The 15,770-nt window shown below is 33.1% G+C and overlaps 2 protein-coding genes across 2 annotated transcripts; one reads left to right on the forward strand and one right to left on the reverse strand.

Annotated features, from left to right (window-relative positions):
- Window positions 1–764: 764 nt before the first annotated feature.
- On the forward strand, window positions 765–3,212 carry LOC114397210 (the record flags this gene model as incomplete). The annotated part of the gene is made up of 2 exons (XM_028359309.1): window positions 765–1,281; window positions 1,681–3,212. Coding segments are annotated over exons 1-2 (2,049 nt in total), but the record flags the coding sequence as incomplete, so codon positions are not given.
- Window positions 3,213–9,720: 6,508 nt separating this feature from the next.
- Window positions 9,721–10,868, reverse strand: LOC114394753 (small EDRK-rich factor 2-like). The gene is made up of 4 exons (XM_028356429.1): window positions 10,768–10,868; window positions 10,608–10,667; window positions 10,166–10,268; window positions 9,721–10,046 (listed from the first exon to the last, which is right to left on the reverse strand). Exons 2-4 carry the CDS (start codon window positions 10,612–10,614, stop codon window positions 9,962–9,964), a joined length of 195 nt encoding a protein of 64 aa, XP_028212230.1. The 5' UTR covers window positions 10,615–10,667; window positions 10,768–10,868; the 3' UTR covers window positions 9,721–9,961.
- Between the last annotated feature and the right edge of the window lie 4,902 nt (window positions 10,869–15,770).

Consider the following 15,770-nt stretch of genomic DNA (forward strand, 5'->3'; position numbering starts at 1 on the left):
CCTATCTAATATCTTATCTGTTATCCTACCTAATATCTTATTTGTTATCCTACCTAATATCTTATCTGTTATCCTACCTAATATCTTATCTGTTATCCTATCTATAATATCTTATTTGTTATCATATCTGTTACCCAAATTAAGGCTCACCTGTTATCCAAATCCAATCTAATATATTATTATCCAAATCAAGTCCAAGTTGTTATCCCAAATCAAATCTGTTTGTGATCATTATATTGTCTTTCCTTTTATTTTATATTACCTTGTGTGTCTAATTTGGTCCATCCAGGAACTTAAGAGGAAACACGAGTGGTAAAAGGCAAGAGGGAACACATTACACAAAAGCCTATTGAGAGCATTAAACACGAATGTACTACCATCTAAGAGTTAAACACGTGAGTAGAGTGTTGTGAGGTCCTGAAACCTTAATAATTTTTATTGCACATTTTTTTTCCTGTTGAATTATGGCTGGAGCAGGTGGTGGTGGTGACGAGTATCATCAGTTGGACGGCGCTCAACGTCTGTTACTGGATGCGATGAATGCACAGATGCAACATTTGTTGGACCGTACCAATGAGGAGGTCTATGGACGACTAGAAGCTTTGGAGAACCAAGCCAATCAGAATGCTAGATGAAATATAGATGGGAATAGAGGTAACAATGGCGGTAATGACGGACCGAGGCAGAACCGGGTTGAGGGAGTAAAGCTCAATGTTCCTCCCTTCAAAGGTAGAAGTGATCCAGATGCCTACCTGGACTGGGAAATGAAGACTGAGCACGTATTTGCCTGCAATGACTACACTGATGCACAGAAATTCAAGCTAGCAGCAGCAGAATTCTCTGACTATGCCCTTGTTTGGTGGCATAAATACCAAAGAGAAATGTTGAGAGAGGAACGGCGAGAGGTAGATACATGGACTGAGATGAAAAGGGTGATGAGAAAAAGGTATGTGCCCACTAGCTATAACAGAACCATGCGACAGAAACTCCAAGGGCTGTCCCAAGGGAATTTAACCGTGGAAGAATATTATAAAGAGATGGAAATGGCGTTAGTGAGGGCCAACATCAAAGAGGACTCCGAAGACACAATGGCTCGTTTCCTGAATGGTCTAAACCCTGCAATCAGAGATGTTGTTGAATTACAGGAGTATGTGGTGTTGGATAACTTGTTACATAGGGCGCTCCAGGTTGAACAGCAAATTAAAAGAAAAAGTGCAACAAGGAGGAACTCACCCAATACTTACAACCAAAACTGGGCCAACAGATCCAAGAAGGAGGGAGGTAATTCGTTCCGACCTGCAGCCACATCCCCGCATGGAAAGTCAGCAACGCCCAGTGTAGGTGGAAGCAAACATAACACCTCCACTTCCTCATCCAATACTGGAACCAGAAACATAAAATGTTTCAAGTGCTTAGGTAGAGGACATATTGCTTCTGAATGTCCAACCAGGAGGACCATGATCATGAAGGTTGATGGAGAAATCACTAGTGAGTCTGAAATCAGTGAAGAAGAAGTGGAAGAAGAAGAGTATGAGGAGGAAGCTATGCAGGGTGATATGTTGATGGTGAGAAGGCTGTTGGGAAATCAAATGCAGCCACTGGATGACAATCAAAGAGAAAATATTTTCCACACCAGATGTGTAATTAATGGTAAGCTATGCTCTTTAATTGTTGATGGAGGAAGTTGTACCAATGTTGCAAGTTCCACATTAGTGACCAAACTGAATTTGGAAACTAAGCCCCATCCTACACCATACAAACTTCAGTGGCTTAGTGAAGATGAAGAGGTAAAAGTGACTCAACAGGTTGAGGTGTGTCTCACCATTGGGAGATATAATGACAAGGTGCTGTGTGATGTGGTCCCAATGGAAGTGACCCATGTGTTGTTAGGAAGACCGTGGCAGTATGATACCAAGGCAGTGCATGATGGCTTCACCAACAAAATCTCTTTCAAGCAAGCTGACAAGAAGATTGTTCTCAAACCGTTATCTCCTCAAGAGGTTTGTGAGGATCAGATAAAAATGAGAGAAAAGAAAAAGAGTGAGACACTTGAGAAGGAAAAGAGAGGAAAGAAAAAGAGTGAAACACTTGAGAGGGAAAAGAGAGAAAACAAAAAGAGTGAAACACTTGAGGGCAAACAGCTTTATTTAGCAACAAAAAGGGAGGTGAGGAGGGTGCTTTGTGCGAGACAACCCCTCTATTTATTGTTTTCTCAACGTCAGATGTTGCATGCTAACCCAATTGATGAATTTAAATTGCCTTCTAGTATTCAGTCTCTTCTGCAGGATTTTGATGATGTGTTTCCAGCAAGTGTACCAGATGGTTTGCCACCATTAAGGGGAATTGAGCATCACATTGATCTCATTCCAGGAGCGTCCTTGCCCAATCGGCCAGCTTATAGGAGCAACCCACAAGAAACTAAGGAGATCAAAAGGCAAGTATCCAAACTCCTGAGCAAAGGTTGGGTAAGAGATAGTATGAGTCCGTGCGCTGTACCTGTCATTCTAGTACCCAAGAAGGACGGCTCATGGAGGATGTGTTCTGATTGTAGAGCCATAAACAACATCACCATCAAGTATAGGCACCCAATCCCCAGGTTAGATGATCTTCTTGATGAACTGTATGGTGCATGTGTGTTTTCTAAAATTGATTTGAAAAGTGGCTATAATCAGATTCGAATCAGAGAGGGAGATGAATGGAAAACTGCCTTTAAAACAAAATATGGTTTGTATGAGTGGATGGTTATGCCATTTGGTTTGACTAATGCACCTAGTACTTTCATGAGATTGATGAACCATGTTTTAAGGGAATTTATTGGGAAATTTGTGGTGGTGTACTTTGATGATATTCTTATCTATAGCACTAGTCTTGATTTGCATGTTCAACATTTGCAATCTGTTTTAAGTGTGCTTAGGAAAGAAAAATTGTATGCCAACCTAGAAAAGTGCTCCTTTTGTACTGATCATGTGGTGTTTCTGGGTTTTGTTGTTAGTGCTGAGAGAGTACGGGTGGATGTGGAAAAGGTTAAGGCCATCCAAGAATGGCCAACACCTAAGACCCTGAGTGAGGTGAGGGGATTTCATGGTTTAGCAAGTTTCTATAGGAGATTTGTTAAGGATTTTAGTACATTGGCTGCTCCTCTAACTGAAGTTGTTAAGAAGAATGTGGGTTTCAAATGGGGTAAGAAACAAGAAGAGGCCTTTGCTGCCCTTAAACATAGGTTAACTAATGCACCCATTCTTGCTATGCCTAATTTTGCAAAATCATTTGAAATTGAGTGTGATGCGTCAAATGTGGGTATTGGGGCTGTTTTATTGCAAGAGGGACATCCGATAGCTTATTTTAGTGAAAAGTTAGGAGCCGCTACCCTTAACTATTCAACTTATGATAAGGAATTGTATGCTTTGGTTAGGGCTTTACAAACTTGGCAGCATTACCTATTACCCAAAGAGTTTGTCATCCATAGTGATCACGAGTCCTTAAAATACTTAAAAGGCCAAGGAAAGCTTAATAAGAGGCATGCTAAGTGGGTAGAGTTTTTAGAGCAATTTCCATATGTCATCAAACATAAAAAGGGGAAAGGGAATGTAGTGGCTGATGCACTGTCTAGGAGACATGCTTTACTTGTTATGCTTGAAACTAAACTGTTTGGTCTCGAGTCTTTGAAAGAAATGTATGTGCATGATGTGGACTTTGCTGAAATTTTTGTTGCATGTGAAAAGTTTTCTGAAAATGGTTACTATAGGCATAATGGATTCTTGTTTAAAGCAAATAAATTGTGTGTGCCTAAGTGTTCCATTAGAGAGTTGCTTGTGAGTGAATCACATGAGGGGGGGTTGATGGGACACTTTGGGGTTCAAAAGACCCTGGAAATTCTGCAAGAGCATTTCTTTTGGCCTCATATGAGGCGTGATGTGCATAAGTTTTGTGGTCATTGCATTGTGTGTAAACAACCTAAATCTAAGGTTAAACCTCATGGATTGTATACTCCTTTGCCTGTTCCTGAATATCCTTGGACTGACATATCTATGGACTTTGTTTTGGGGCTGCCCAAAACCAAGAATGGAAAGGATTCTGTGTTTGTTGTTGTTGACAGGTTTTCTAAGATGGCACACTTCATCCCTTGCAAGAAAGTGGATGACGCTTGTCATGTGGCTGATTTGTTTTTCAAAGAAATAGTGTGGCTTCATGGATTACCGAGGAGCATTGTTAGTGATAGGGATGCAAAATTCCTTAGTCACTTTTGGAGGACCTTGTGGGGTAAGATTGGTACTAAATTGTTGTTTTCTACTACTTGTCACCCACAAACTGATGGTCAAACTGAGGTAGTCAATAGGACTTTAGGCACACTGCTTAGGACTGTTTTAAAGAAAAATCTTAAATCTTGGGAAGCCTGTTTGCCTCATGTTGAGTTTGCTTATAATCGGGCTGTCCATAGCACAACTAATTGTTCACCATTTGAGATAGTGTATGGATTTAATCCTTTGACTCCTCTTGATTTGTTGCCTATGCCTAACATTGCTATGTTATACATAAGGATGCACAGGCTAAAGCTGAGTATGCGAAGAAGTTGCATGAGCAAGTGAAGGCTCAAATTGAAAAGAAAAATGCGAGCTATGCAAGGCAAGCCAACAAAAGCAGAAAGAAAGTCGTGCTTGAACCAGGTGATTGGGTTTGGGTACACCTGAGGAAGGAGAGGTTCCCAAAACACAGGAAGTCCAAGCTTCAACCTAGAGGAGACGGACCATTCCAAGTGTTGGAGAAGATCAATGACAATGCCTACAAGATTGACTTGCCTAGTGAGTATAATGTAAGTGTTACTTTCAATGTGTCTGATCTATCTCTTTTTGATGCAGATGGAGGAGCCTTGGATTTGAGGACAAATCCTTTTCAAGAAGGAGGGAGTGATGAGGACATAACCAAGGACCATGAAGCACTTGAAGGTCCCATGACCAGAGGCAGACTTAAACAAGCCCAACACGTCATAGAGACAAGGCTGGTCATTTGTATAGCTGCCATTGATGATGATTGAAGGCCCAAGTGGAGAAAGATGAAGGCCCAGAGGCAGAGGCACTACCAAGACTACTAATTGTTGCTGAAGGCCCAAACTAACTTGAAGGCCCAAGTAAAATAAGTTTTTAGTTATAATTTATTTTTATTGTAATTTTGGCTCAAACTGTTTAGAAGCCCATGTCTATTTTTATCTTTATGTTCAGATACACTATAAGTATTTATTTTTGTTTTCAATAAAAGGACTTTTGGCATTTTGATAAAATTTGGTGAGAGTTTCTCTCCGGATTCCTTGTTGAACCAATTATCAGACTTATCAAGGTAATTCTTGTGGCGTCTACCCTGACTTATCTTCCTTCACCGGAAGTGGCGTCATCCAAACCTTCGTAGCCTGTATCAAGCGATCCGCCTCGTAAGATTCACATCAGAGTGTCCACATGGACGTGTGCTGTGATTAATTTTGCATGAATTTCTAGTCATCATAATATGTGTTTCATGGAAATGATTTACAAATTCCCTTATTTTTGAGCCATTTGCTAAATAGATATCCCAACATAAATCATGTCCCGTCATGTGTAGGCCTTTTGAGCCCAAACGTCAAATTTTTGGCCATGACCTTGACCTAGGAAGGAAATTTCCAACCTTACCCTAGGAAGAGAGAACAGGAGGATCTTCCACGAGAAGCTTCTCTTACCTTGGGTTAGAGATGCACGTCAAAAGGAAAGGGAAAAGAAAAGAAAAAGAGAAAGAAAAAAAAAAAGAATCAATCAATCAAAGATTGAAGAAAAGCGAAGGAAAATAGAAAAGAAGAAAGAAGGGGTTCTTTGAATCAGACAATGTCTAAACAATGTGTAGAATTGTCAAAAGAAAAAAATATAAAAGAAAAGCAACAATAACTTGGTTGAAACCTGGGGTGTAAAGCAATCACCTGCTTTAGTTGCAAACCAAATCTTTGTGTCCGCTCTTGTTTCGCGCCGAACCAAAGAGAAAAGGAAATAGAAAAAAGTCTTCTTTATTTTTCAAAGACTATCAGAGTCTTTTGTCTTGCAGAAGCAATCGAGGTCATCTGCTTCTTTACTTTCCACGACTATCATAGTCTTTTGTCTTGTAGAGACAATCAAGGTCATCTACTCCTTTACTTTTCCAAGACTATCATAGTCTTTTGTCTTGCAGAGACAATCAAGGTCATCTACTCCTTTACATTCCAAAGACTTCAATGTCTTTTGTCAAGACTATCACAGTCTTCTTTGCATTTCAAGACTATCAGAGTCTTTTGTCAAAGACTATCACAGTCTTCTTTACTTTTCCATGGCTATCAAAGTCTTGTCTTGCGGAGACTATCAATGTTTTTTGCCCCTTTACTTTACAAGACTATCACATTCTTCTTTATATTTTAAAGACTTCAATGTCTTTTGTCAAGACTATCACAGTCTTCTTTACACTTCAATGTCTTTTGACAAGACTATCACAATCTTCTTTACATTTCAAAGACTTCAATGTCTTTTGTCAAGACTATCACAGTTTTCTTTATGTTTCCAAGACTATCAGAGTCTTTTGTTTCAAGACTATCACAGTCTTCTTTACTTTTCCAAAGGCTATCAAAGTTTGTTGTCTTGCGGAGACTATCAATGTCTTCTGCTCTTTACATTTTCAAAGACTATCATAGTCTTTTATTGAGACTTCAATGTCTCCTTTACTTTTCAAGACTTCAAGGTCTTTTGTTTGATGTACCTGATACCTCTTACATTTCTTTCTTTTCACAGGTTTCACTGCTTGGGTTTCCGCTAGTGGCCAGTCGGATGGCCAGATCGCGAAGATGAAATTTGTGTCCTTATCTTTACTTACCTTTTCATTTTCAATGAAAAGATAAGTAAAAAGGGGGTCAGACCCTAATTTCGTATGGGGATGATCATTTGCTAAAGTTTTGATTCTTGCTAGCCGAATTGAGCTGCTTAACACCAGTTGTCACACAATCCGAAATATTTTTCGATGTTTCAGAAAAGAATACGGAAAATACCCAAATGGAAGGGCAAAAGGGTCATTTGAAGGCTTTTTCAGACCCCTAGCTCGCCCAGGCTAGCCTCTAGCTCGCCTGGGCCCCTAGAAGACTTAGGGGTGAAGTAACCAGCTCGCCTAGGTGAGCAAAGTTACTTCAGGTTGAAGCAATAGCTCGCCTGGGCGAGCTACTAATCAACCTCCTCCCTTCATTTCCTATAAATAGGCGTGAGGGGGCTAAAGGAAGGGGTTCAAACTTTCAAAATTGAAAGGATTTAGTGAAATTAAGGAGAAGGAGAAAGAAGAAAAAAAAATGAAGCCGAGGCACTTTCGAATTGCATCTGTGACTGATTCCTACATCGTTCTTCGTCCGTTCTTCGTTCATCAACTGGTTAGTTTTTATTTTAAAGTTTTGAATTCGCTCTATGCACCCTTAGGGGTCCCTTCTTGCTTTTCACATCTTCATCTCATTCTTCTATCATCAGTGATCTCCTTTCTTTGTGTAAAGCGAGTTTCCACTGATCGTTTGCGTTGTAATCTCATTTTTTCGTTGTAAAGCGAGTTTCGACCGATCGTTTGTGTCGTAATCTCAATTTATTATTGTAAAATAAAGTTTCAACTGATCGTTTGTGTCGTAATCTCACTTTATTATTGTAAAATAAAGTTTCAACTGATCGTTTGTGCCGTAATCTCTTTCCATCAATGTAAAATAAAGTTTCAACCGGTCATTTACTTCACAAGTCGTCATTTAATGAGTTTGAAAGTAAATAAGTGAATCCAAAGTTAAAATCAACACATAACCAAGCTTTTATTCACAAAAAAATCACTTGAATCCATTCAAAGTCCAACGCCTTAACGGTCTCTTTTACTTTTATTGGTTAAAATGAACCTTTCAAAATTTTAAAATCAACTCTACACATAACTTTCTTGCTTTTAAAAGAACTACGTAAGTCTTAGTTTCCCATCGCATTTGAGGATACGTAGGAGCAGGGGTCACGCTCTTATCAACCCAAAAAGTAAAAAATCATAAAAAATAAAAAAATAAAATAAATATTAAAGACATGATTTTGTACACTCGATTAAAGGCAGTCCTCCCGTATGACGAACGCGTGGGGTGCTAATATTTTCCCCGCACGTAAACAACTCCCTAACCTTTATTCTTAAAATTTGCAGACCCGATTTTTCTAACATTTTCCTCGATAAACGTTGGTGGCGACTCCCACACGTTTTTCTTTCTTGAAAGATGCACCCTTGGGTCTCGCCTCGCCCTCCCGCCGAAGGCTAGGTTGCCACATAACTCAATTTCAAAGCAAAATTGTAGAAGAGCTAATCCATATTTGATTTTCTATCCAAATCAATAAGCAAGGTTAACCAGGACAACAAACTGGCAAAGCTACATGTCTAGTCAACCAGGACAACAAATTCATAGCAACTGTAATGCACACTTCTTATCATCACATGCTCAATAAAATTACAAAATTTGCAGACATACTATCAAGTTTTCAGATTCTTAAAAATAGAAAGAACTTGCTCATGCATAAAATCCATCTCCCAATATCAATGAATCTCGTTGCATTATGATAATATTTCACCCAAAGGGATAACGATATTTTCCTTTAAGGGGTAAAACCAAACACATCAAAGGCATAAAACTAAAGCTTTCGGTATTACAGTATCATAAATTAAAGACCATTTTTCCCAAAGTTTACTTAACTGGATCATTTCTTAATATTGGAGAATGAATGAGAAATCTTATCTAGAGTTCTTTCTCTTCTTCCCTTTTCTTCCCCGTGTCCTCTTCTTTCCTTTTCTTCCCTGTGTTCCCATAAGTTCTCCCTCCCTCAACTTGTTTTGCTCAACCAAGCTTTCTAAGCAAAAGCCACCAGCAGACAACACAAAGCTTTGCAGTGCTCTTCAACCCTTCAGCCTTCTTCATGTTATATTGGGTGTAAGTTCTGTTAACTCAATCAGTCTCCATCGCTCACACACCTCTCCAGTAAAGTCACTAATTGTTTCAGTAAGATTTCTTTAAACAATAATCCCAGCAGTAGTGAGATTCTAGGATAGTAAAATAATGAGACGAGCGTATAACCAAGGAGCGGAGAATAACAAGTCAAATCCTTGGCTTGGTAGTATATGGATGTGTCTGATACGTGTTCTGGCGTTTCTTTGGGGTTTGACACATCTTAACATCTCTACCTTCATTCAAAGTGGTCACGTCATCTTCTGCTTCAAAGCCTAATAGGCCCTGGGAGTAGATTCATTTCAAAGCCCATCAAGCCAAATACCACTCATGGGTTCCCACTCCTATTAATCTATTGGGTCTTGCTGAAGTGTCATGTCTAGCTTTCTACATTCTAGCTACCAAAAACATCCTTCTTCCTAAACCTCAATTCTGATATTTAATCATGCTTTTAAAGTTTGCTCCCAAACAGAGGCTATTCAAAAACGCTCTGCAATGCAAAACCTCCGGTGTCCACTATACCACTACAGCGTGCTATCAATAATCAATAACAATTATACAAATATATGACACTAAACCAGAAACCCTTATCAGAATATGCAATACAAATAATTCCTTCTTTGCTATCAACCACAAAACAATTTTCATACAAACAGCTTTACATTTACAAATTAAACATTGCTGATTTAAAGAACTGTGTTTGGCACACAATGAGTCATCACAAAAGTAGCAACAGCAAACCATTCAGAGAATAAGACAGGGGAGCAAACACAATATCATTGCCAAATACTATTTATTCCAAACAAAGATACAAGTTATTGATTCAGCCCCCCAGCGACAACACCTTTCAAAGAAGCACAACTTATTTATTCATCTGTCACAAATTACATTAATAAACACATCATACTCCACGAATAACGCAACATAAATTTTCCATAAATTCCATGTCTACAAACAACAATGTCGAACTCAAACCACTCATTGAATTATTGCCTATTTTTTGGTTCCACCTGCATTATTCCCTCCTGCATCCTGTGCCGCTTTCTTTGCCGCCTTCTCCTGCAGCGCCTTCGCATCTCTGCCCATGAAAAAATACAACATTTCACACACAAATCAACGTTACACAATTAATTTTAAAAAATAAAATAAAATTGTGAGAGATTACAAAGCATGTGTGATAAATGACATCAACCCAACCTTTCCCTGCGCTGTTCAGGGGTCAACCCATCATCTTTCTGCTTGCCTTTACCACCGGTTCTAGCCTGAGCCCTTTCGCGATCACGATCCCTCTGGTTACCGCGTGCGCTTTAGAGTTAATTTGTAAACAATAACAAACAAAACGGCTTCTCAAACCAAACCACGAATACCCCGGTTGTATTGTTGCAAAGGAAACAAAAATTGAAAAGAAAAATAATAAAAAAAGGTAAAATTATGAAAATTATGTTCCTTTACGTGGATCCAAACTGAAGGGAAATATTAATTGCAGCAAAACCTATAAGATCTACAACAAAAGGGGGTAGGGGAGGGTGAAATGAGCTTTATTTTTTCCTCGAGTTTTCTAACAGAAAGTCAACCCGGTCCCTTAATTGACGAGAATTCGTGAACAAAAGCAGTAAAATTTCAACGGATCAAAGGATATGAGTCATTATCGCAGATCGATTCTTCGAGAACGAAACGAGCTCGGAGACGAGGGGAAACCCTGAAAAATTGAAATCGGGGAAATAACAATTACAATTAACGAATTGAAGCAAAAATCAGAGAGAAGAGCAAAACAGAAAAGAGAACGAATGGAAAAGTACCTGATCGAGAGAAAGCAGAGAGCAAGATTGGTGCGCAAAGTATGAAAACGTGGAAAGGGGCGAAACGACAAAATAAGGGCGTTTTTTTTATTTATTAATTATCATTTGTGTTGATATTAAATTATTATCCAAAATAGAATATGTCCTAACATTTTATTAGGATTTCTGTATTGAAAATCAATGTTATAATTTTTATTTTTTAAATTGAAGTAAAAAAATATTTTACGATATCAGTTTTTTTTTTAATTTACAACTTTTAAATCCTAAGCATTTTTATTTTTATGACTTTAAAGTTGTTTATGTTTTTTTTAATTTTATAAAAAGCTGTAAATTCATTTATGACTTCTATTCCTTTTTCTGTTTTTCTTTTTGTGAAAAAAATTGTTAATAATTTTTATTTTAACTATTTAATAAATAAATATTTTTTTTTTACTTTTTTGTTTTATTTAATATTATATATGGTTTTATTTAATATTTTTTACATTTCTAAATATTTTTTATTTAATATATTTTCTAAAGTTTTTAAGTGGTTTTATTTAAAATTTTCTTAACTTTTGGTGTGTTATTTTATTTAGCATATTTTCTATATTTAATTTTTTTTCAATATTATCTATATTTTTTTACTAATATTAAGGATTATTATTTATTTTGGAAATTAAAAAATAATACAAAAAAATTAATTTAAAAAGAATTGAATTTAAATAAAAATATTAAAATATATTACATCTTCGTTTAACAAAAATATGAACAGTGAGAGATGATGTTCTTTTCTTAAATTTTGGTATGTTATTTTATTTAACATATTTATTATATTTAATTTTTTTTAATATTATCTATATTTTTAATAATTTTAAGGATTCTTTTTTATTTTAAATTAAAAAAATAATGCAATAAAATTAAATTTAAAAAACTTGACTTTAAATAAAAATATTAAAATATATTACATTTTTTAACAATAAGATAATGTCACCCAACAAGTTCTCATATGAGAGTAGATGTTTATCATATTAATTCTTTTACATTATTTTTTTAATTTATAAAACAAATAATAAACTTTAACATTAGTAAAAAAATATAAAAAATATATTAAATAATATAATATACAAAAAATGTAGATAATATTGGAAAAATTGAATATTTATATTAAATAAAATAACATACCAAAACTTAAGAAAATTTTAAATAAAACCATTTAAAAAAATTAGAAAATATATTAAACAAAGCAATATTCAAAAAATATAGAAAACATTAAATAAAAACATATAAAAATATATACAAAATATTAGATAAAACTATAAAAAGTAAAAAAAAACATTTATTTATTAAATAATTAAATTAAAAAATTATTTGCAATTTTTTGAAAAAACAAATATAAGAAAAACAATAAAAAATAGAAGTAGTAAATGAATTTAATACTTCTAACAAAAAATAAATAAATAAAAGAACCTAGACAAACTTTAAAGTCGTAAAAAAAACCTAAAATTTAAAAAATTTAAATTAAAAAAATAATTAAAATAGTAAAATATTTTACTATTTCAGCTAGTATAACATTTTTAACTCTAAATATTATGACTTATCCGGTGTTAGATAATAATTCAAAACCAATGTCCAAGTAATAATTAAAAAAAAAAAAAAAAAACCATTTGGCTGTTTCGCCCGTCTAAAGGAGAAGAAATAAGATGAGAGAATATAGCGTGGACTAAAAAATATTCTTTCCCAGCTGGCACATACAGAGCCGACCACAGAAAAATAGTAATACTTTTTTTCTTTGTTAACCGGTATTTTACCATCTTTAGTAATTAGTAGCATGACTATGACCATCTATGTCTTCTTTCTACCAATTTTTTTTTTATATAAATATTAGGATAAATAATTATTTATATAATTAAAATTTAAAAATTAATAGATAAAATATTTTAAATATATATATAAATTATATTCTTATAATTTAATTTTTTGATAAATAACTATCCTTAAATATATAAATTACAATTTAAATTTATAATAAAAATTTATATGTGGCATAAGGTTATTAAAACCAATTATAATTTTTTTATAAATAAAATTATTGAAAAAAATTCTGACTTAAATTTTAGGTGAGTCTCGAGCAGGGCAGACCTATGTACATTAGGTCCCCCTAAGTTTTTTCTAAATTTTAAATTTTAGTATAGTTAAGATTTTAATATTAGGTTTTTTTGGGATCTATTTTAATTTAGAAATAGTAGTATATTTTTTTTATTAAATATTTTATTCTTATTAAATAACTATTATTGCATTTCTCTTTTTATGGTAAAGATGATGATATTTTCTGTTTTTAGATAAATATTGTATTTATCTTTTTATAGTCTTAATGGTTGAGATAATGGTATTTTTTCTCTTTCTAAATTTGAGTGTTTATTTTTATTTTATAATTTTTTAATGCTATTTTAAATATTATAAATAATTACATTTGCAATCAAATAGTTCTATTAAGAGTGTATTGGATTAGAATTTTAAAAAAATAGCATAAAAAAAATCTTACAAATCTTATAAGACTTTGTGAGAATGTAATCATTTTTAAGATTTTTTTGAAAAAAATTATGATTTGGATTTTGTAGTTTAGATTTTAATGAATATATAAAACATGAATTCATAAGATTTAGAAGGACTCGATGAAATTTTTTAGAAAAGATTCAAAATTATAAGAGTATAAAAAAATTGATAATCTACAAAAAAAAATTGACTTGTAAAACTCAATGAACTTTCAATACCCTTAGTTTTCCCATGAAGAATAAATAAGTGAGTCAGGTGACTTTTTTCTGTATCCTATTCGATTCAACTTTTAAGCACAGTAAATCATATTCAATTAATAATTGAAGCTGGTAAATTAGGTTTTCATTATTGGAAGTTTTTTTTCACAATGATTTTTAAAAGAAAAATAAAAATATAGTATCGGTTTTCAAAACAAAAAACAACATTCATAAGTCATCAGGGAAGACATGCTCTAGAACAGGTGTACCATGAGGAATAGAAGGTTTCCCTTTAAGTCCAAACTTTGTAAAATAACCACTTTCATGAACAAGTTTTAATAGATGAAATGAGTTTCAGATAGCTCGACCTACCATTATTAAAAATGATGTTGTTCCTCATCAATCAAATCCTCCAACATATTGCATGTCAGAAAATGTATTAAGCTTGTGGGTCTTTCTAGTATTAAAACAAATCTCCATTTGAATATATAGCTGAGAATAATTATATTTGTATTAATAATGAAAAATCAAATAGGTCACACGAAGTGCTATAAAAAATCATGTATACAAAAAGATAGAGTTCCCATGGCTCAAAATATCTATGTGCCCATAATACATAGCAAATTATTGTATTTATACTTTTTAATAATGAAAAGTTGTTGTGGAGAAGTAAGATAAAGGAAAAATAGTTTGTACATCACAGTGATGAATGAGCATGCGGTTATTGAAAATTATGAAGGTATTGAGGGTTATGAAGTGTTGTAGATGATTTATATTACCTTCAAGAGAGAGAAGAAATTATGAGTAATGAGAAAAAGAAAATAAAGAACTAGGAAAGGCAAGATTTTTTGTTGGATTGTTTGATGTATATTTTCTATTGAGAAGTCCGATCAAATCTATACTAAAAAATAATCTATTGAAATCTTTATATTTCTTAATACCGCAGGACATTTTTTACGTTGTAAAAAAATCTTAATCGAATATCACTGAATTTTATTATATTCCTTTAAAAATCTTAATAATCTCAATTAAATATAAAAATATTTATTTATGTCATTTAAAAGTCTTAATTGAATACATGATGACTTTTTTTTATAAAAAAATATATTTTAAAATCCATCAAAATCCTAATCTAGTAATCCAACAGTGTTTCATTTATATTCATTTGTTATAATTGATTTGAGAATTAAAAGCTACTTATACATATATTAACCGTTGTTATTGAAGTTGTGGAGCAAGCTCATCAACATGAATATAACAGATTACATAATTTTAAAAAATAACAATAAATATTCTTTTTTTTTTTTGCTAATTCTCTATATAGTCTTTTTTATTTTTTCCTCTTAGGTATTGTTTGTGAAACACACTGTTCTTCTAACCTCGACTGAAAAGTCTAAACAAACTAATCTGTAAACTTTATAAAACAAACTAGAATTTAGTTACAACAATTTGAATATTTTTCTTTAATAAAAAACATTTTAAATTTTTTAAAAAATGTTATATTGATTCTGGTTTAGAAAATATTTTTTGAAAGAAAATAGTTGAAAAAATCTGTGTAAATCAATTATAGATATAAAAATATTTATTTATTTTAAATATTTTATTAACACATTTATTTTATTTTTATCTTTCTCTTTTCATTACAGCATAAATTTTAGTAATATTTTTTTTTCTAGATGTCTTATAATATAATAATTAGTGTCTGTGAAACATTTTTTTTACTTCTCTCGACTAAATTACTGGGTCATTATTGTAGACAGAATATTATTGTTCATTAAAATCATTGGCCTCTTATCTAATGTTATGAAAATCGACTTGGACCGACTAGTTGAATCAGAAACCAGACAGATATATGCCCAGTCTAAATACCTAATTCGATCGGATGTGCAAGAAACTCGAGATAGCTTATTGATTGACTTAGACGGTTTTTTGAAAAACCTGATTACATGATGATCTCAATAAAACTCATAAAAATAATTTTAAAAGTATATAAAAAAGATTTTTTTTATCTTATCTTAAATTTGATTTCTTTTAGATTAGGAAAAAAAACGGATTACAAGATTTCTTTTTTTTTTTTTTAATTTGAATCAGATTTCTTAAGATTAGTTAACAAAGAGTCAAAAGATTAATTTTTCCCTTATCTTGAAATTTGATTTTTTTTCTTCCTGAGATAAGGATTTGATATGAGTAATATATACATATATATATATATATATATATATATATATATATATATATATATATATTGTTGTTTTCTCTTGAATTTGATTTGTT

Source organism: Glycine soja, chromosome 18, assembly GCF_004193775.1.
Source record: "Glycine soja cultivar W05 chromosome 18, ASM419377v2, whole genome shotgun sequence".
Taxonomy (NCBI): Eukaryota; Viridiplantae; Streptophyta; class Magnoliopsida; order Fabales; family Fabaceae; genus Glycine; species Glycine soja.